The 20,755-nt window shown below is 45.7% G+C and overlaps 1 protein-coding gene across 12 annotated transcripts in view; it reads left to right on the top strand.

The window, feature by feature from the left end:
- The window catches only part of DGKZ (diacylglycerol kinase zeta), a 116,598-nt gene that overhangs the window by 84,217 nt on the left and 11,626 nt on the right, over nucleotides 1-20,755 (top strand). For 3 of the 12 annotated variants that reach the window (XM_084850388.1, XM_084850367.1, XM_084850308.1), the window contains 10 exons: nucleotides 76-187; nucleotides 1,848-2,047; nucleotides 3,343-3,446; nucleotides 3,878-3,957; nucleotides 5,693-5,737; nucleotides 6,023-6,092; nucleotides 13,540-13,580; nucleotides 14,638-14,819; nucleotides 15,517-15,548; nucleotides 18,954-18,997. In XM_084850388.1, coding sequence (XP_084706514.1) covers nucleotides 76-187; nucleotides 1,848-2,047; nucleotides 3,343-3,446; nucleotides 3,878-3,957; nucleotides 5,693-5,737; nucleotides 6,023-6,092; nucleotides 13,540-13,580; nucleotides 14,638-14,819; nucleotides 15,517-15,548; nucleotides 18,954-18,997 — 910 coding nt within the window. Of the gene's footprint in view, nucleotides 1-75; nucleotides 188-1,847; nucleotides 2,048-3,342; nucleotides 3,447-3,877; nucleotides 3,958-5,076; nucleotides 5,264-5,692; nucleotides 5,738-6,022; nucleotides 6,093-13,539; nucleotides 13,581-14,637; nucleotides 14,847-15,516; nucleotides 15,588-18,953; nucleotides 18,998-20,755 lie in introns of those variants that run through there. The other 9 variants (XM_084850377.1, XM_084850315.1, XR_014790237.1 and 6 more) reach the window with 8 other exon arrangements.

Here is a 20,755-nt window from a genome sequence, read left to right as displayed (position 1 = left end):
TTTCCATGGGCCAGGATTTAAGTCCTGCTACCATCTGTCCCCAATAGCACTTTCCTCCCTCCTGTCCATGTGCAGGTACTGTGCAGGCACCATGCCTTGGGGGAACCCCGGAGAACACCATGACTTTGAGCCCCAGCGCCATGATGATGGTTGCCTTGAGGTCATTGGCTTCACCATGACATCCCTGGTAAGTCATCCCAGCCACTGATGGTTGATGAATCAGGTGCAAGAAATGGCCCATAGTACCCATAAGTAGACTCACTACCTCATTCCCTTTGTGTCCTTTTTAAGCATCTAGGGCAGCGTCTCCCTGGGACAACAGGCAATCCTGACCTCTGTAACACCTTTGGATATCACCCCCCAAAAGTCTGAGGGCTTCTCCACACAAAGCTTTTTGTCCCGCAGTTTACTGGAGCCTTTGCTTCTGGATTCTTTGTGGGATTGAGATCGGCTCCTTACATGGGCTGACACGTGCTTTTTTTCCAGGACTTCCTTTGTCTGCACGTTCTACATGTTTCATTATACAGTCACTAGATGGCGCTGTGTTATAGCAGAACTGCACAATTTCACATGGCCATTAAAGTGGATTAACATTTATTACTGCATTATCCCTGATCTTTTTAAAGCCAGATAAAGGTTAGAAAGTGCCAGAGGCTGACAGTGTCATGTGAAGGATCTGCAAACTTCCGTGAGTGACCAATCACAAGTGTGCAATAAAAGCCTCATGTAGAAATGCTGTAACTGAGCAGTCACTGAGCAGCCAGGGATGCGGAACCTTTTTCAGCCCAAGGGCTGAATTGGTTTCAAGCAAGCATATCTGAGGCCCCATGCTAGCAGTGGGTGGGGGCCCACTGCTGGTATGTGACACTGCAACATGATTGCCCAGACTCCAAACCCCATTCACACAGAGACACACCCCTACTGTGCTTATTTCGGTGGGCGAGGGGTGGTTTTTCAAGGGGGGTAGCAGCAATGCTGGGGAAGGGAGAGTTAGGTCTCCCTTCCACAGCAGCCACCCCACCTGAAAATGTCCCCCCCACCCCCCCGCTCACTGCAGTTCGGCCTTTTAAAAGCCCCCAGTGGAGACTTTTAAAAAGCCTAAATGCAGGGTGGGTGGGGAGTAGGGAAATGCCATCGCCCATCAGGGATAAGGCAGAGAAACTGGCAGGCTGGAAGGGGACCTCTCATGGGCCATGTTAGTCCTGTGGACCAGAGGTTCCCATTCCTGCGCTAAGCCTAATTAGTTGACAAGAATAGTGGTGACCTCTCTGTCTGTCACACCACCATCGGCTTGTCTGGAGGAACTATCTGTTGCAAGCATTGTGCATTCGGCTTCTGCAGTTGCAGGTTCAAGTCCTTGAAGGGCTCCTTGTACATACCTTGTGACAGAACACACAGTTAGTATGCATGGGGTTGGACTGATGGTCTTGTGGTCCCCTTCCAACCCTACTACTCTACTATTCTATAAGGTCCCAGGATCATTTCCTAGAATCTCCATGTAAAGCTGGGGTCCCCCATGGGCACATCCCTTGGCCCCTGCTGTCCTTTTTTAAATTGACATTTTATTTATTTAGGTTTCAATGGGATCTCTTTTTGCAGTGCAAATTGCTAGCACAGGGGACCCATCCAGATCGGGACCACAAAGGATTAACCTGACGTTAAGGTCCTGATCCAGATTGGGAGCCCAGTGCTGGCAATTTGCATTGCAAAAAGAGACCCCATTGTCCCGTTTTACTGCTTCTTCCTAGTAGATTGAACCGAAACCATTTTGGAACCCAAGTTCAATTCACGCATGATCTGCTGATGTTGGGTACCAGTTGTCCTTCATGCTCTTCTTTCTTTTGCAGGCAGCACTGCAGGTGGGCGGCCATGGAGAGCGGTTGCACCAATGCCGGGAGGTGCTGCTCACCACATCCAAGGCCATCCCCATGCAAGTGGATGGAGAGCCCTGCAAGCTGGGTTCTTCCTGTATCCACATTTCCCTGCGCAATCAGGCCAACATGGTGCAGAAGACCAAGAGGCGCAATTCCATGCCTCTGCTTAACGAGTACGTTCTACCTGACCCGGGGGCCATCCCCGAGGCTTTGGTACAAGAGACAAAGGTGGCTCCACCTGTTGGAAGTATAAACCTTGACACTGCAGTGGGCCTCTGCCTTGCTGACTTTGCAGCTTCCTGTTCCTTTAGCAGGAGCACCTGTTGTGATCTCAAGCTTTGCTTGAGTTTAGTTCAGTTGGATTTCTATCCTGTTATATCTCAAAGGTTTGTGCTGGACTACTATAAAAAAAATCCAGTTCTAATACTATAAAATCGTAAGATGTATAACATTTAATGAAATCCGACAGAATTAAAATCTCTACAAACAATGTAACTGTGCTGTATTGAATCTTCTGAAGTGCAGAGAACACTGAAGACTCAGCTCCCTCTCCCCCCACCCTGAAAAGATAACCCTCTATTTAAAATCGTTTTATCTGGCCTTATCCTAGGAAACACTTGAAAGATGGATGGAGGAAGCAGGGTCATGTCAGCCCACAGAAGTTTACAGGAAATAAAATTCCTTCAGTGCCCCATTTTGTGGAGGGAGGGGAGTGGAAATGATTCCCAGACATCACATTATCTTGGGCACACAGCTTCCAATAGTGCATTACTAGCACATTCATGGCCTACTGAAAGGGCTAGACCTGGGAGAAATCTGTGCCTCCCTAAACATTCATACCCTTCTAGGCAGGCTTAGGCTCTTACCCAGAGTACATCTACACAGTTGCTTGTTGTGTTTCCATTTGGCATGTGGTGTCCCAGTGCTAAAGTGGCAACATTAACCTCTTCAACTCTGCTCCAGTGTGGAGCCTACACCGGTCTCTTGCCTGACTGCATTGTCCATGAGACTCAATTGCAAAATTCTGTTAATATCACATAAAAGAACATTCTCAAGGAGGCCAGGGGTCATGGCTCCCTTCTGTTTGGCCTGTTTGCACTGTAAGTATAGGATGGTGGTAGGGCAAGTGCTATGGGAGAAAAGTCATGTAGGCACAGGGATGTCCTGAGTGGCCTTTTGGTTTTAGTGTTTCCTCTGCTTTTTGAAGGACCTGTTATCTCTGGTGGGAGTTGGGTACACGGGATACAACTGCTGCTTTGAATTCTGGTCCACAAGGAGATATATGCTTAAAATAATATATAATAATGCTCCTAATAGCTGGTTATTAAGGAGCATTTCGGTCACCTTCTGGGATTTTGCCAGCCCATAGCTCCCTCCGTTGTTCCCTTCCCTACACAATAACGTCGCCTGTCCCCTTTTAGTGGTTCAGCCCTAACTCTCCCATCACTTTTCCTTCCTGCTATGCCAGCAGTCAGCAGCCAATTCCAGAACGGCTGAGAATCCGCGTAAGCCGAATTGGCATGCACGACTATGAGGCGCTTCACTACGACAAGGAGAAGCTCAAGGAGGCCTGTGAGTAGTCGGCTTCTTAACCCAGGCAGCTGGTGCCTGTTTAGATAAGGGAATAAAGCAGCCTGTGAGAACATTCTGGGGACTTGAGGCCCCTAATTTATAGTTGTACACATTTGGTCATGACAAGGCAGTGTGGGAAAGTGACCGCTCTCTCCTCAAACACTTGCTGCCACCTCCTGGCAACTGCTGCCTGAGGCAACTGCCTCGCTGTGCTTAAGGGTTGGGCCAGCCCTGGCACAGCAATTTTGTCCAGGAGCTGCTTTCAGACAAACAGTTTCCTATGAGCATTGTGAAGTGGTAAGGTGCTTAAAATCACTGCATCACATGTGGGCTGCGCTAGAATTGTCTCCTAGCTTCTGCTCAGTGAATATTTCACAAATATGCTTAGCAGACTGAATGATGTTTGCTGACTGTATGTTTTCACCATTCAGCTGTGCCCCTGGGAATTATTGTTGTGCCAGGAGACAGTGACCTGGAGTTATGCCGGACCCACATTGAGAGGCTTCAGGAGGTGAGATGCTACAAAAGCTCTTGGAAGAAAGGGAGGGTGAAACTCTGCTATAATTTTGCTACTGTTTAAGTGGCATAGCACTGGAATACTCCTACCACTATCGCATCCATACTTCCCCAGTGGTAATTACTCCTAGTATGAAGTGTAATGCTTGACCGAACAGCAGTAGTTACCCCTGCTCCCAAGTCATGGCATGCAGAGCAACAGGAAGTTATTTTCCTTTGCTTAGGTTCAGAGTCAAAACCAGGGGTGTTGAACTTCTTTTAACCCAAATTCAATTTCAAGATGTTCTCAGGGGTGAATTCCAGTGGCGGGCATGGCCAGAGGCAAAAGGGCCAGACCAAAAATATCACCATATTTTAAAGCTCATACTGACAGTAATTCAACCTTAGGAGAAACATTTCAACCTTTTAGAATGGGGGAAGAATGTGCAAAAGCTGGGAAACCAGCAAACTGCTGTTGGAGGGAAAGGGAAATGGGGTATGGCCACATGGGGAACCCCAGAGGGCCAGATTGGGACCCCAGGCTGGCTGGGTTTGTCCCATCGGCCTGAGGTTCAACCCCTGGTCTAGACTGCTATTTCTCACATACCCAATCAAAGAAATGTGGGATAGCTGTAACCTACCATTTTCAAAAGGGGAATGCATGAACCAAACTAGGAGTAATAAAGCTGGACATTGTGTGCAGTATAGGTTTGGCAAAAGGGAAGTAGAGTATTCTTTGTAAGCTACCCTGGGAATTTGATTGAAGGGGAGTACATAAATATCCATAACAAATAAATAAGTAGTTGCTCCTGGTATAATCAAGGAGGTAACTGTTTGGAGTGGGGGGTGGGGGAAGCAAGTGCAAAGTAATTCCCATGTAGCTTAATATGGCTGGAAAAATATTCCAAATAGAAAGATTTAGTTCTGTTTGTAACAAATGTTTTGCAAAGTAATAACTGACTCATTCCTCAAACCTGGAGAGAATTTCAATCAGCAGGGACTTTTGCCTGGTGTTTACATGGATTTCTATTCTTCCTTAATCCAAAAGCTCAGTACCGTGCTGCCTTGAGTTCTGACAGGAGTGTGTGCTTTACCCTGCCAAGTCTGCATAAATAATCCACCAAATTTCGTTTAGCTGGGAAATCCTGCTGGCTTCCTGCTTTGGCTGAACCAAGTGAATTCATGGAGAAGGCCACACTCTAGAGTTGATTACAAAGGAAATGAGATGGTGGTTCAGTTTTCCGTAAGCAACCACCGGCTGCTTTCTCTTCCTTCCCTACGTTTCGGATCCATCCTTTGTCCAGCACGTAGGTGTCAGCCAGGTAACGAAGCACACAGCACTGGATGTAGATAATGTTCAGTGTGGAAGAAACCTGAACCTCTCCAGCTTTATTCTCATCAAAAAGACAATTATAGGAAGCAACAGAGGTTAAATTGTTCCACCTGGGCGGGAATGGCATAGCCTGATGTCTGTTGTGAAACGACTGCACCAGGGCTTCTGTTATAGCTGCTTCTTGTTTCTTTTTCCCCTCCTTCGGAATCTTTTTACCACACTTCATCCTTTGTCCAGCAAAGGACCATTTGCCTACAGTGGCTTGTAGGCCCACAGACTAATTGCATTACACAGTCTAATATGGGTACAATGGAGGCTGGCTGCTCAAGAGTGTGTGAGGGCGTCCTGCAGATTCCTATGGGAGAGATGCATGCACATCATAACTGTTGTGATAACCCAGCTCCTTCCCTTTCCACAGGATTTCCCTCCATGCCCTTCCACTATTCAGAGCCTATTTCCTCAGGTGTGTATCTTCTGCCTCTGTCCTTTGCTGGCAGCCTGTTCATTCCCCCTTCCTCTGTCATGCATGATGAGCTTGCATCAGTATCTGTCCGGTGAATTTCACTGCACCTGTGTTGAGCCATATCTGTGTGCTCTAGCTCTGTGCCTACCTGTTTCTGCCAAAACAAACATATTTGGTCCACCTGAGCTCTTTGTGTAGGTAGAAGCCAGAAAAAAAATTATGAAAGTGGGGCCCAGATGGAAAAGGACTTGGAAGACCTGATTCTTCCTGCTTATTTTGATGCAGGAAGGGGATGGAGCCAAACCAAAGACACTGTCATGCCAGAAGCTGTCCCCCAAGTGGTGTTTCCTGGACTGTGAGTACATATATATATGGGGGAGTGGGAGGTGTAGTGGAAATATATATATATATATATATATATATATATATATATATATATATATATATAAAAATAAACTAACTCTATAGTCCAGGGATGGGCAACTTGTGGCCCTCCTGATGTTTTGGCCTACAACGTCATAGCTCAGTGGTAAAACTCAGGCTTTGCATGCAGAAGTCCCAGGTTTGATCTCCAGTATCTCCAGTTAAGACTAAGAAGGAATCCTACCCGAGACCCTGGAGAGCCATTGCTGTCAGTCAGTGTCAACAGTATCAGGCTGTGATCCTGGCCCCCATCATCCCTCACCACTGACTATGCTGGCTAGAGCTCATGAGAGTGGTAAGCCAAAACATCTGGGGGGCTACAAGTTGCCCGCCCCTGCTATAGTCAATAGGCGGGAGATGGTGCATCAAAAGTTCCGCTATCTAATGCTACTGTCTTGGAGGATTTTGTTACCAGTGACACAGACACTGAAAATATTTCTGTAATCAGTTTCCTTTTGCGTGGAGCCCAAATAGCACTGGTGGTACATCTTAGAAATGTCAGTTGTTCCCTACTGCCTTTTCCATCTTTTCTTTTGCTACTCCGGAGTACAGAGGAAGCTGCCTTATACCGAGTCAGACTATCGATCCATCTAGCTCAGTACTGTCTACCCTCACGGGCAGCAGCTCTCCAGGATTTCAGACAGCAGTCTTTCCAAGCCCTACTTGGAGAAGCCAGAGGTTGAACCTGGGACCTTCTGCTTGCAAATATGTGCTCAATGATATGTGCTCAACCAGCTTGGCTGAGAGATGGCAGCAGGGCAGGAAGAGGCCTGATCTGACTTCCACTAAATACCTACACCTAGTGTAGCTGCTGATATCAGTCCTATATTGAATTTCATTTGGTTAGTGAATAGGCACCTTGGGTCACAGAGATCCTAGCTTGGAAATCCAGCAAAAGTGAGGGACTTCAGAATATTCCATGCCCATAGGTACTAGCCTCTGGGCAAAGCCCCCTCAGTCAAATTATAACTTAAATGGACTGGCTAGTTTGTCTCCTGGTTTAGCCTTTCATTTTGCATAAAATATGCATGGGAGGAAGGCTTTACGATTTCTGGGGGATGGGGAGACAACTAGACCTGTGAATAGTGTGTGTGTGAGCCCGTAAGAATCCAAGTGAAATCTCATGCCTGGGGCGGGGGGAATGCCCTCAAGAGGCATTAAAATACGGGCCTTCTACAGACAGTACTTCCAGGCCTACAGTTGTTCTGTAGTATTCTCAACCTGAAGCTCTATAAGTAATTCTTGACTCAAATGTCAAGTGACAGTCCCCCTCTGTTCTGTCATAACAATACCTGTAGGTCATTTGGGCTTGCTGCTTTAGCGCTGTGGAGGTGCTAGATTGAAATGAAGCCACACAATCGCCCATCATTTAATTATTTTTAACTTCAAATTCAGAGTAGGTACATAGTTCAGGGGTAGAGCTCATGCACTAATTGCAGAAGGCCCCAGGTTCAGTCAGAGGCGTCTCTAGATTAGGCTGGGAAACAACCCCATCTGATACCTTGGAGAGCCACTGGCAGTCAGTGTCAACACTACTGAGCTAGATGGACTAATAAGGTAGCTTCCTGTGTTCCGGAACAGTAGAATCCAGGCCAGGCCTCAAGGTGAGAGAACGCTGAACAGAGCAAGTTCTATATCCTCCAAGCAGGAGACTCTTCTGAATACCACCAGAGAACAGAACTGGGGTAGCACAGGGGTGACGTTGGCACGTTACACCATTTCTTCACCTCAGAGTGAGTCATCTCTGAGCGGCTGGTCTCCAGCAGATGGCTCTGTAGGAAAAGGAGTGAGGAAGATGTGGTGGTTTCACCAGCTTGAGCCATCCTGGGACCAATGAGTACACTGCATTCAGAGTTACCTTTTGTACATTAAATTTCCTTTTTGTGCATCAAATTCAATTACAGCTTTTGCACTGGGGGAGTAATGAGACAAGGAGAAGGAAGAGTGACTGGTTTTGTTCCATTTTTTCCTTTCTTGCTGGGCCTGTGACCCAACCGGCTGTGTTTTGCTAGAATCCCCCCAAATGCTCGGCAGGGCAGCGGAGACTTGTTTACAAACACGGCTTTGTTCCAACTCCTTTCTCAGACCCTCTTCTCCCCCTTTCTGCCCCCCACCTGAAGAGCTGATGCTGTGTTCCTAAAGCCTTCCAAGCTGCACATTTCACTTTTACTAGCACTTCTTTTTTTTTTTTTTTTGCTGTTTCTCAGTTTTGGTTTGAGCAAGACTCTGAGACTCTCCCACAGGCTGGGACAATAGGGGCTTTTGTGCCCCTGTAGCAATGCTCGAATAAGTTCCCAAACACACAGGGAGCGGCTTGCATGGCCTATTGGGCCTGTTTGCTGCACTGAACCTCAAAGCCAGCAGGCCTCCTCTACTGTGGTTATAGCAGGCACCAACAACAATGCCTGAAAGGCCTAATGGATGGGGAGAGCCCCTGGTTATACTAGGATTTAATACCAATGCAGGGAGTTCCTAGAGAGAGCAGGAAACTGAAGTGGGTGGGCCAAAGTGAAGCCAAGGCAGAAAGGAATAATCTCACCTCAAGCCTCTTTCTTACTTAGGGCCTGAAGAATGTTCTGCATCCTTCCTTCAAATTACTTTTCTTTTCATCGCATTTGGTCTCTCCCATACTCTTCTGCTCCCAGTTGGCTATTTTTATTTTTATTTTAATCTCCTTCTCTCAGCCCCGGATCTCAAAGAACTGTATGGTGCTAACCTTGTATCAGTGTTGGCTGCTAAATGGTTCTCTTTGTGCCCCCCTCACCCAACTCCCTCCCACCCTTCACTCTCCACAATAGAGGAAATCACTCTTTCAAATGCACATCGTTACATAATCTATGATCCAGAGGAACAGGGTGAGATCACCAATGCTGACAGGGTGAGTGTGTGTGTTTGATTAGTTATGGAATCCGAATGAGAGGAGGCAGTCTCTTCTGTGCCCACAAATGAGGACCCTGTTCCCAGATATTGCTGCTGGAGATTTTCTTCTTTTTTGCCAGTTTCCCAGCAGCATGTTCCAAACTGAGGAAAATGTGTCGATGGAAAAGGCTGGAGTGACATTCAAGGGCAACACAGGCTCATTAAAATGGTTGAATTACTGGCCTTCATCAACTGCTCTGTGGCTGTAAATCTCTCCCCAGGACAGGATAAACGAGGCTCTTTCACTCCTCTAATCTGCTCTGGCTTGTGTCATGGACACCCCTCCATTCCCCCCACCCTTTCTGCCCTATTCCCAATGAGAATTCCCCACTCTTTGGAGGGCCCAACCATAGCAACCTCAGCCTGACCACAGCCCTCCTCAGCCTTATGGAAATCAAAGTAGGTAACCAAAGCTCCCACATTGCAACAAGATCCAGTTACCTGAGCTGTCGGCCTCTATCCCATTCCCAATTTACCCTATCAGGAGCCCTCAAGTCATAGTCTCACAGATCGTGTGTACAAAATGAGAGTATTATTGGGCCTGCTCTGACTTAATGCATATTTCTTTTATTTTCCCCACCCCAGCCCCATCTCATAACCATAGAATTATGCACCTCAGAACTTTCTGTATATCCTAGCCATTACTTTTGTGTAAATTAGGAGAGTATAAGCCTCCATTGTCAGGAGGAGGACCAAGGCATCAAATAGCTTAATGTGATTCCTAGGGTCCCACAGGAGCTCTTTTGGGAAAAGGATTGATATGACCAGGGCTAGTATCCTCTCTGCTTGATCTTCTTGCTTCATCTGCCTGTGAAGACACATTTCAAAAGAATGGAGAGTTGAGACGCCTCAGACTGCGTACCCAAGCTTAAACCAAAGAGATTTGAGGCAACTTAGAATCATAGAATCAGAATCATAGGGTTGGAAGGGGCCTACAAGATCATCGAGTCCAACTCCCTGCTCAGTGCAGGAAGCCTGATTCCCAGGCTGTCTCCCATCCAAGTACTAACCAGGGCTGACCCTGCTTAGCTTCTGAGATCAGATGAGACTGGGCACATCCAGTCCTTTGTTGTTCAGTCGTTAAGTCGTGTCCGACTCTTTGTGACCCCATGGACCATAGCACGCCAGGCCTTCCTGTCCTCCGCTCTCTCCCGGAGTGTGCTCAAATTCATATTCATTGCATCGGTGATGCTATCTAGCCATCTCATCCTCTGCCGTCCCCTTCTCCTTTTGCCTTCAATCTTTCCCAGCATCAGGGTCTTTTCCAGGGAGTTTCCTCTTCGCATTAGGTGGCCAAAATATTTGAGCTTCAGCTTCAGTATCTGTCCTTCCAATGAGCACTCAGGGTTGATTTCCTTTAGGACTGACTGATTTGACCTCCTTGCAGTCCAGGGGACTCGTAAGAATCTTCTCCAGCACCACAGTTCGAAAGCATCAATTCTTCGGCGCTTGGCCTTCCTTATAGTCCAGCTCTCACAGCCATACGTTGCTACTGGGAAAACCATAGCTTTGATTATACGAATCTTTGTTGGCAAGGTGATGTCTCTGCTTCTTACTATGCTGTCTAGGTTTGCCATAGCTTTCCTCCCAAGGAGCAAGCGACTTTTAATTTCATGGCTACAGTCACCGTCTGCGGTGATCTTGGAGCCCAAGAAAATAAAATCTGTCACTGCTTCCATTTCTTCCCCTTCTATATGCCAGGAAGTGATGGGGTCAGATGCCATGATCTTAGTTTTTTTAATGTTGAGTTTCAAACCAGCTTTTGCACTCTCTACTTTCACCCTCAACAAGAGGCTCTTTAGATCCTCTTCGCTTTGCTCCAATTGGATTATAACATAATTATCCACATAGGTGTGCTCAGACCCTAAGAACCAGTTCATACAAGCAGCGGTGAACAGCTAGATTTCTTCTACGCAAATTGGGCTCACGCATGCTAGGCAAAGCTAGAGAGCCCTTGCTGAGAGTGAGCAGCTACTGCAAAAAGAGACTGTGTGTGAAAGTGAATGCGAGAGAGAGAGAGAGTCAGAGAGAGCCACAGTTGCGGTGATTGGGTGTCACCAGTGGCCCTGAGGCTTTGCAGTGAAGAACACTGCAATAGCAAATATATGCACGCATTATTATTATTTATCTCATTTCTATACCGCCCAAAAGCCGAAGCTCTCTGGGCGGTTCACAACAGTTAAACGAATGTGCTTAATTTGTAAGGTTTTAAAAAAGTAGAATAACAGAATTCAGCTTTTCTTGGCGATAATGTGGATTACTGTGGTGCAATGTTCTTAACATGGAATACATACAACATTCTCCTCCCCACCATTTAAATACTAGCAACAATCCAACATGTTATTTCTTTGTTACATGTATATTCCACCTTTTTCTCCAAGGAGCCCAAGGTGGCATGCATGATCCTCCTCCCCCCCATTTTATCCTCACAACAACCCTTTAGTGCTCAAAACTCTAGAAGGGTTTTCTTTGTTCTTCCAGTGCATTTGAAGCAATATGTTCAGCTACCAGAGGGAGGGGGAGTTCATACAATTCTACACTTATTCCAGAATGATTAATTCAGAGAGAATACCTTGTTTTGGTTTCTGCAGTTAGTGACACAGACTAGATTACGTACTTGGGACATCAGGACATATTCTCCAGATCAGTTATTAACATGGATATCATTAATCCCTCACATTCCAACTACAGAATGAATAAAATATAGCAAAAGTCTTTACAGCCACTCCAACACATGTTGGAAATAACTTTCATGGTGTCCAGTAGAGCTTACTTCTAAGTGCTTCGGACTGTGGCCTAAATCCTTTCCCCTTCTTCTCTCTACCATTGCCTCATTTCGGTGCAAGTTCTTGAGAGCATTGCCACATTATGTTAATTCATATTTTTTTATTTTTGGATTCATTCAACTCATTATCGGAAACATGGATTAGAATTTTTTTAGTATACCAGCCTAAATACTCTGGAAGAGTTAAACAAAAACAAAAACCAGCTACAGCCCCATCCCAACTTCTAAAATTATATATCTCCAACCAGATTGTATGAAGAAAGGAGTAAAGAAGTAAATGAAGGAGATGGTTTTACATAACAATAATATGTACTAGCTAGAAAATCTATTTTTCCAGTACCAGTGTTAATATTCAAAAAGCTAACGTTCAGCCAGTCTGTATCTCTTATATAAAATGGTCAATGAAATGTAACAATATGGAAGAGGCATAAACTCCAATGGAGACTTTTAAAACTTGGATCACTGTCTTGCAAGGGGGCAAGAGTTCCTACGCCTGCAGTTTTCCAAGCAAATCATCCAAATGCACAGGAAATCCCAGAACAGCTGCAAAGCAGATTTGGGAAGCTTCCCTCTGCTGCTCTGCTACTCAGGCTTTGGATTGGGGGGCTGCATATGTATTCAGCATGCGCTAGAGTGGCAAATTCTCATGCCGTGGATACTCCTCTTCCCTCCCCATGTCTTTTTTCCTTTTGTAACGTTTTTTTAAATCTTTGCACGGTGCTTAGAAAAATATAGAAATAGTAATAATTATGATGATGGTGATGATTTGCCAGAAAGGGTGACTGCCAGTCTATTCCGTAGTGCCTGTGACTGCTACTGGCACATGATAAGATTTCCCTACCAGCCTCTCCCCATCCTCAGAGCCTGCACCGTTTTGTCCTTGGGGACTATCAGCTTCCTGAGGGTGGTACGGCAGTGCTGGAGTGCTCATGCAGCACTACTTTAAAACAAAATCCAGAAGCATCATGCCTTCTCTTTGGATGACAAATGAGTGCTGTATTTTGCCAAGTATGACTTGTGGGGGGTGCGTGGGAAGCTGACACCAATAGGGCTCATAACTAAGCTTGGGTTACAGTAGTCCTCTGTGCCACTTGGGGATTTTCTGCTGTATTTATTTTATTTCTTTATTATTATATTTATATCCCACTTTTTTCCTCTTGTAAGGAGCCCAAGGCAGCTTACGTGGTCCTCCTCCTCTCCATTTTATCCTCACAACAACAACCCTGTGAGGTGGGTTAGGCTGAGAGTGAGTGACTAGACTGGTCCAAAGCTACCGAGTAAGCTTCATGGCCAAGTGGGGACTAGAACCTGGATCTCCTGCATCCCAGTCCAACACTCTAACCACTGTATCAGACTGGCTGTTGGCATTTATGCCTCCCTTTTGGAATTCGTAGTCACAAAATGGGCATAACATGCATTCAATATAGCTCCATGGCTGTGATCTAAATATTGTCATGAATCACTCCTGTTTTTCCTCTCCTCTCTAGTATGTTCTTCTGACCCAAATCACTTGAGAGTGGCTGAGAGGCTGAGCCAGGAAATATCTCTGGTTCAAATCTCCCTTAAGCATGCCACTATTCTCTCCACCCCAACCTTGCATCTGCAATATGGGGATGCTGCTGACTTACCCCACAGGGTGTCAGAATTACTGAAATATTCTCTTCCTCTCTTGCAGCAACTACAGCAGATCGTTTTTATAGAATAGACCGTGGCCAGGTAAGCTCCAGTTTGCTCTCCAGAAGACTGTGAAGTCTGCAGTTGTCTGTCTGCATGCTCCCTGTGCATGCTGCCTACACCTTGGCTTTCATTTCCTTTAGAATGTCTCAAGCCCTCTGATTATATTCATGATGGGGGGGGGGGGTTAGTCTTGAAGTCAGAGATATTTGTTTCCTGCAGTAAAAAAAATGACAAGACCTTTCTTGATAATCCTTTTCCTCTTGATTCACTTGTGTGGAAGAAATATTCAGAGAACATTCGTTTGGGGGCAGATTAGAAATGTAATAAAGAAATAATTTAGGGTGACATATCACCATGGGTTTAGAGAACCATGTCCTCAAAAGGGGGGAGGTTTGTGAAGGCACTTTTTAGGCCTGAAATAAAAAGTAATTACTGACTGTCTTCAGTGAAATTGCATAGTTTCTCTAGCATAGTATATTTGTAATAGTTTGGGGGGTCAAGCATCTTACAGTTGCAGACAAGAGATCTGACCTTCTGTATATTAAGAAAAAAACACACATCAAAGAGCTCAAATTTGATAAAAATAATAAAAATTCTACAATATGAAAAAATGCATATGTTTTCAATTTTTATTACTTTGTGTGGATGGGGGAAGGTGTTAATATAGAATTTGTAATGGTCTGCTTTATTTCCTTTTTTGCTGGGAACTAGGAAAATAGGCTTGCTTCTCCTGGATAAGTAGAGACCAAAATGCAGGATACAAGATATTGTATAAGAGGAAGGACTAGAACTGGTACAAATGCAGAATGGCACAATCCCACCTTTTGGGTTCTGCAACCAGGCCTCCTCTTCTCCCCCCCGCCCCCTGCCCCTTAAACTTATGGAGGAGTTTATCCCGTATACTTCCATTTTTTCTCTCCCACCACTGGGTTTGGAAACTTGCTTTCTTGTAAGGAAAACTCAGTTTCTTAGGATTTTGTTCAAGTGACTGAATTCCATGTTAGAATCCACATTGCAGGATGAGTCTCTACCCAGTTAATAACTGTATAGTGTAAAGAAATCCCATCTCTGAAATGACCAACGTGGACTTTTTCAGGAACATCTCAACTATGTGACGGAGATTTCCCAGGATGAGCTCTTTGTGTTGGACCCAGAACTGGTGCGCACCCAGACAGTGGGTACATCTCCTGCCATGCCTGACCTTGTTGATGTGCCCTCAACACCCATAAGGCAACACCTTGCTCCCCCAGCTTCACCACCATCCACACCAGTCTCCAGGTGAGGCTGTCTGCTTGGGGCCTGGAGGTAAGAAAGACCAGGCTAGGTTGGGGGAAGGACCCCAAGGAAAAGTAGCTTAAGGAAGGGTTCAGGGTGAAGAATGAGAGTAAAATCTGCAAGTTAAATCATGTTTGCTCTCTCATTAAATGCAAAGGTTGGGTTGGGGGATACTTGGGGTTGGGGAGTTTTTGCTCCCTTAGCATTGATCAGCTGTAGATTAGTTCATCTATTTCAACCTTCCCCAATCTGGCTGGGGGATGCTGGGAGTTGTAGTCCAACACATCTTAATCCTCATCGGATGGAAGTCAACTCGGGAGTATGTGGTTGGTAAATCTGATGATGTACTAACCCAGGTTTGCGAAGTGAGTATTTTGCTGTTATAGGAAAGGAAGGCATAAGTAAACAGAGCTGGTATGATGGAACAAGGTGTGTAACAGAGCTAAGCCAGAAAGGATATGAATTGCCTGCTACCTTCCTTGGCTCTGCCACTTCCCTCACCCTGGTTCCAACACACAAGTAGGGCAGAGCAGAAATCTGGATCTGTGGGAGTTCCAACTAATTCCATTGCTGGCCCTTTCAAACTGGCCAGGTAGAGAGGAGTTGTTAGGGTTAAGAGTAGATTTAAGCAAAAGGAGAGAGATACTTTAGGAAGGACCTGATCTCTTAGCTTTGAATCTCTCTTATTTTGTTTTTCCAGCTCAAAAATGGGGAGCTGCCACTCCCTCAAAGGTGAGGCTTCTTTGCTCACAGTACGGGCTTCCAACATATTTTGTCTAACCCCCTGTTTTCAGGTAGTGGCTTTTAACCAGTTCTTTATCACTGTTTGTGCTTCGTTTTCATGTCTTTCAGTCCCCTAATCCAAAACTACTTAAGCTTCTGTAAAACATAAGACCACTTCCAGTGAAATGCTGTACTCGGTTTTTTGCATGATGCATCTTAATGTGCCTCTGCAAGTTTTAGACACTGTCAGTCATATAAGCTCTTCTCTGCATTAATCTGGTGATGTCCACACAATCTCTGATGAGAGGGAGACATGCCATGCCATAATTTCACTGACTGATGGAACAGATCCGGATGGGCGCAGTTCTCCAGGACAATTGAGTTCTGGTGGACAGATGAGGTTTTTGAAACTTGGTAGCTGCTTTTGTGGCTCCTCCTAGCCAGATATACATTTTCTAGCCCAGGGTATTTGGGGTTATCATCTGATGATTCAGGGAGTTGAATGTCCATGGTAAAGTACATCTGAATATGCGTACTTCTGGAAAGTTGGCCTGTTGCGGTTGTACGTGCAGTACCACTGTCTGTGAGGGTGAGGCCTCCAAAGGTTATGTTGGAACTGGCCCATATCTGAAAACAAGAGCATTTTGGTACAGCTTGAGGTGGAATTGACTTTTAGCTTCCCACAGGCTGGAATTTGATGCATTTCAGTTGCAGAGGCTACAGGGGAAAGGAACAGGCCAGGCTGGAGAGCTTCACAGTGTGCTCTCATGCAGGAGGATTGGAGTTTAGTTCCTCTGCTGTAGCAGGAATTGAGTGCTGAAGAGGCCCTGATCAGGGAATACCTTCCGGGGAGCAGTTACAAGAATGTCTAGCTAGGTGAGAGCTGACATGCATTGGCTCAACAAGCTGGCCTTCCTCAGCTCATTTATAAAATCTGGCAGGAAATACCATTGTGGCTCAGGATTAATCTTCTACCTGTAAAGACTTGGGATTCATGGATGGAGAGCAGGGCTAATCTCTGCGAGGCACCAGTGGCGGTTCCAGGGGGTGTGAGCACCAGGTCGGGGGCCTCACTTGGTTGAGCAAATGGAAAGTGTTTCCTGGAGCTTGAACAGAGCATAATTCCTGGAAGTGTGAGTGAGTCATTGATGAGAGGCATCCTCATCCACTGTCTCCTTGGGGGCGCCTGCTTTCCACCTCCTCCGCTCACCCTCTCTGCTTTACCTCTTCATGCCATCTGTTCCTTGCCCTATGAGTTTGCAGTTACCTTTGTCAAACTCTTCTAATCTCTGCTGGAACATTCCTCTCCTTCCTCTCATCATGTGGTCTTGCTTCCCCATTCCCCCCACCCTTGTCCCCCTCTGGTTTACCTTCATGGTGAATTCCTTCAGCTCCCCAGAGCCTCAAAGAGGCACTAAGTCTTACAAAGTTGTGAACCCGCTTTGGAGCATGGCTGGTCGTCACAGCGGCTTTTGGATCCTTGCAAAAGTCCCATGATAAACATCCACTCCCACAGTTGCTAAGTGTTGGAGGAAAAGGGAAGAACAATACCTGTCAAGATCAAAAAAAGTCCACAAGAAATGCACAACACATGTCTGTATTTTGTGTGCACGCATATGTACATACTCTCGCTACACGTGCACACACATACCACACATTCACACTCCCTTTTCTAAATAAGTAAAGAATGACAGTAGGGACAAACGTTGAAATCCAAACAGCAAAATGGAGGTAACGTGTACTCAGCAGAAGCTGAATTAAGAGAAATCATCTCGCCTTCACACTTAGGATCAATGATTTCAGTTCTGGACTCTGGGCTCTGTCCTTATCCTCCCCTTCCTCCTCCCAGACTCCAGGCACCCCCTAATGGGAGTTAATTGCTTCAGGCCAGAAAAGCATAGATGCTTAGGGCCAACTACATGTTGCCTTTTAATATGTAGCCACATCTGTCCTTTTTACACAAATGGAAGTGCTGGGACCCAACCCAGATCAGGAATATATTTATTCTACCTATCTATCACATTTCTATACTGCCCATTAGCCAAAGCTCTCTGGGCGATTTACCTAGACAGTGCTTAAAACAATAAAATACAATATCAGTCGAACATATTGACTGAAGTGAGCTTCTGCTACGCATTGACAACTTGGTTGTTCAGGCAGGCATTTGGGGTGGGTTAGGGTATTTTTAGAAATATGATGTTTTGAGGTTTAATTTTACTGTTTTAGACTGTTTGTACTGCTGTACATTGCCCAGAGTGGCCGGGTGACCGGCCAGATGGGTGATTAAGAAATTTAATAAATAAATAAAATAAAATAAAATAAACATAATTAAACCAAAGTAGTTACTAAGATAAAACTAGCAGCTGTGCAAAGATTTCAAAAACATACTAACACAGTTTTTCAAAACTGAAGGGCTAAAAAGCTTGGGAAAATGAAAAGGGTTTTACCTGGCACCGAAAAGACCACAATGTAAGCACCAGGAGAGCCTCTCTGGGGAGGGCCTTCCACAACTGGTGTGCCATCACTGAAAAGGCCCTCTCCTTAGTAGGCACCTGCCTCACCTCACCTGGTGAGGGCACCCAGAGAAGGGCCTCTGAGGATGATTTTAGGGTCTGGGCAGTTATATATATGAGGAGACAATTCTTCAGGTAACCTGACCCCAAGCCATTTAAGGCTTTGTGGTTTAATACCAGCACTTTGAATTTAACCCAGAAATGGACTGGCAGCCAGTGCAGATCATAAAGCACTGGTGTAATATGATCATATTGGCCAGCTGCCCTATTTTGGACCAGCTGAAGTTTCCAGACCGTTTTCAAATGCAGCCCCACATATAATGCATTGCAATAATCTAAAGTATAGGGGCTTTAATCCTTTGACCACCACTGTGGTCCTGATCTATGTCAGGGGGCCCTGTGCCTGCAATTTGCATTGCAGAAAAAAAAATCTATTTAAGCAAATGAGGTTTTTTTCCTATGCAAATTGTGAGTGTGGAAGGGCTTCAGATTGGCACCACAATGGGGGACAAAGGGTTAAAGCCCCACTATTCCCCATGCTAGGGCCCCAATCTGGTTCAGGTTCCATGTTTACCTTCGAGTAAGAAAAAAGGTCCGATGTAGCTTCACGCTGCATATTAAAAGCAACATTTTGTTGACCATTAGACTTTGTTTTATATCAGTGCACAACTGCCTTGTATTGTCTAGACACATTAGTGGGTAGCTAAAGTCACAGGCAATCTCCCTAGAGCTCTCTGGGAGCATGACCTTGGGTTATTAGCCAATTCCTGTCCTCAGCTTGGGTGGTAGTCAGGCCCCCAGTTGCTGTCTTTTTGGCCTGTGTCCACCCCACCACACATACACCCAGCCTTCTCCCTATCTCCTTGGTTTTGTAACCCTGACCTGTCTCTCCTCCTTGCAGATGATGCTTTGATAGATGCTGCCAAGAATAACGATTTCCACAAGGTAACAGCTACCATCTGCTCAAACCCAAGCTGCAGAGTTGGGGAGGGTGCAGTAACCTTCGCCATAGCATTGTCGTCCCCCTCCCTCTAGTGTTGGATGCAATGCTACTAGAGGCTTTCCTTCTTAGTAGTGGCAACTGTCTTTTTGAGACCAACCTACTTGTTACCCTTCACCGTAGGATGACCCTCCCCCACCCCATCCCAGCAGTGCAGGGTTCCTTTCGAGTATTCTCTTCCCATGCCCAATGGACTCACCAAGAGGACCTTATATTACAGTCAGGGTGGTACCTGGAAACTTAAACAGAATTGTGCTTAGTTCTCCAATCAGGCTGTCTAAACTGAGCATGTATTAAGAGTATGGGGGAGTGGGGGTATTGCAGGTCAGTACCATTTTGAATGCATCTCACTTACAGGATCTGCATTGTATCATGCACCCATCCTACACCCATCTGCACTGCAATTAAGAGTGATGTTGGCATAGGGGTTGTTTCCACTTAGGGGGAACCTATTCATCCTGCTGACATTAGGAGCATGGCAATCCCATAACCTAGATATATAGCCACAGTGACCCCAGCTAGAAGTGTGTTGAGGTGTCCTCCCTGTACCTATTCTGATACGCTTCAGGATGATTAACGCAATGTTTTGTATTGTTAGCATAAAGTCAGCATACCACCATAAAGTCAGAAATCACAGTCATGTTTCCGCAGATTACTGCCATATCAGTTTCCGATTTTGGATGTATTGTTTGAAGTTTAACTCTAAGCCAATGGCCTTGGCAGTAGCTGTTGCACTAGAGAGAAACATGACATTTCTTTCATAGCACATTTTTAATGGATGTGTGTCTACTTTAGCTCTGTGAGGTACATTTATAGGAGCAAATAGCCAAGAAGGAAGAATTCCAGTGACTTCTTGCCTTGTGATGAGATTTCTTAGTTGTTGTTCTTCCTGTTTCAAAAAAGCATCATGTCACCCTCAATCCCTCTAAACTAGTTAATGTCAGGGTGGAAACTGAGCCAATAGAGCCCCAGAGCAGTTCTGATTCTGAGGAGGAACAGCAATCCGTGGGAGAGGAGCTCGCTCATCTCTCACAAGCACAGCAGCTGGCAGAGATTCCTCCTGCCAGCATTCTGGGATAGATAGTGACCCTGGCAGTGAGAGAGTGTTGGAGGGGGGCTTGCTGGACGCTCGGCGCAGACGCAGGGAGCGACGACAGATGGAGGACACGGAAAGGAGGCGTAGCGCTCGTTTGGCGTGCAAACAACGGTCGCGTCCCGAGGACCCAAGGGAAAGAGGGAGGATCTGTCTCTAGCCCATAAGTTCAGGGTCTTCCCGTGATTCTCCTTCAAACGGGGACCAACTGCCTTACCTGGAGCTTAGGCTACTCAGCTATCTTTCCCCAGTTCCGTTCCTTGCTTTGGCGCTAGCAAGTAGTATTCTGAAAGAGTCATAAAGGAATAAAGTCTCGGAAAGAATTCCTCGTCGTCTATGTCCTGAGTTGGCTATTGGTGGGGACTGCAAGAGGCAGCTAGGGCGCTCCTGACAGTTAATGGGCAAAGTTATGCACCTGTGTGAACCTCTGCATCTCTCCTGGTCTGCGAGGGTGAGCTTTTCCATATTCCTATACTGTGAGAAGAGTTTTGTGCTGGTGAGGGATAAAGCATTGTAACTCTGGCTTTATGGGACTTCCTCTGTAAGATGGTCAGCCCAACACTGATATATCTTTAAAGGGAGATGAAGACGTTCCTCTCTGGAAAAGTTT

The sequence above is a fragment of the Heloderma suspectum genome, chromosome 1 (genome assembly GCF_057233095.1).
Source record: "Heloderma suspectum isolate Gila_16-S chromosome 1, 16-S_ref, whole genome shotgun sequence".
Classification (NCBI taxonomy): domain Eukaryota; kingdom Metazoa; phylum Chordata; class Lepidosauria; order Squamata; family Helodermatidae; genus Heloderma; species Heloderma suspectum.
This window is presented reverse-complemented; position numbering and strand designations above follow the sequence as displayed.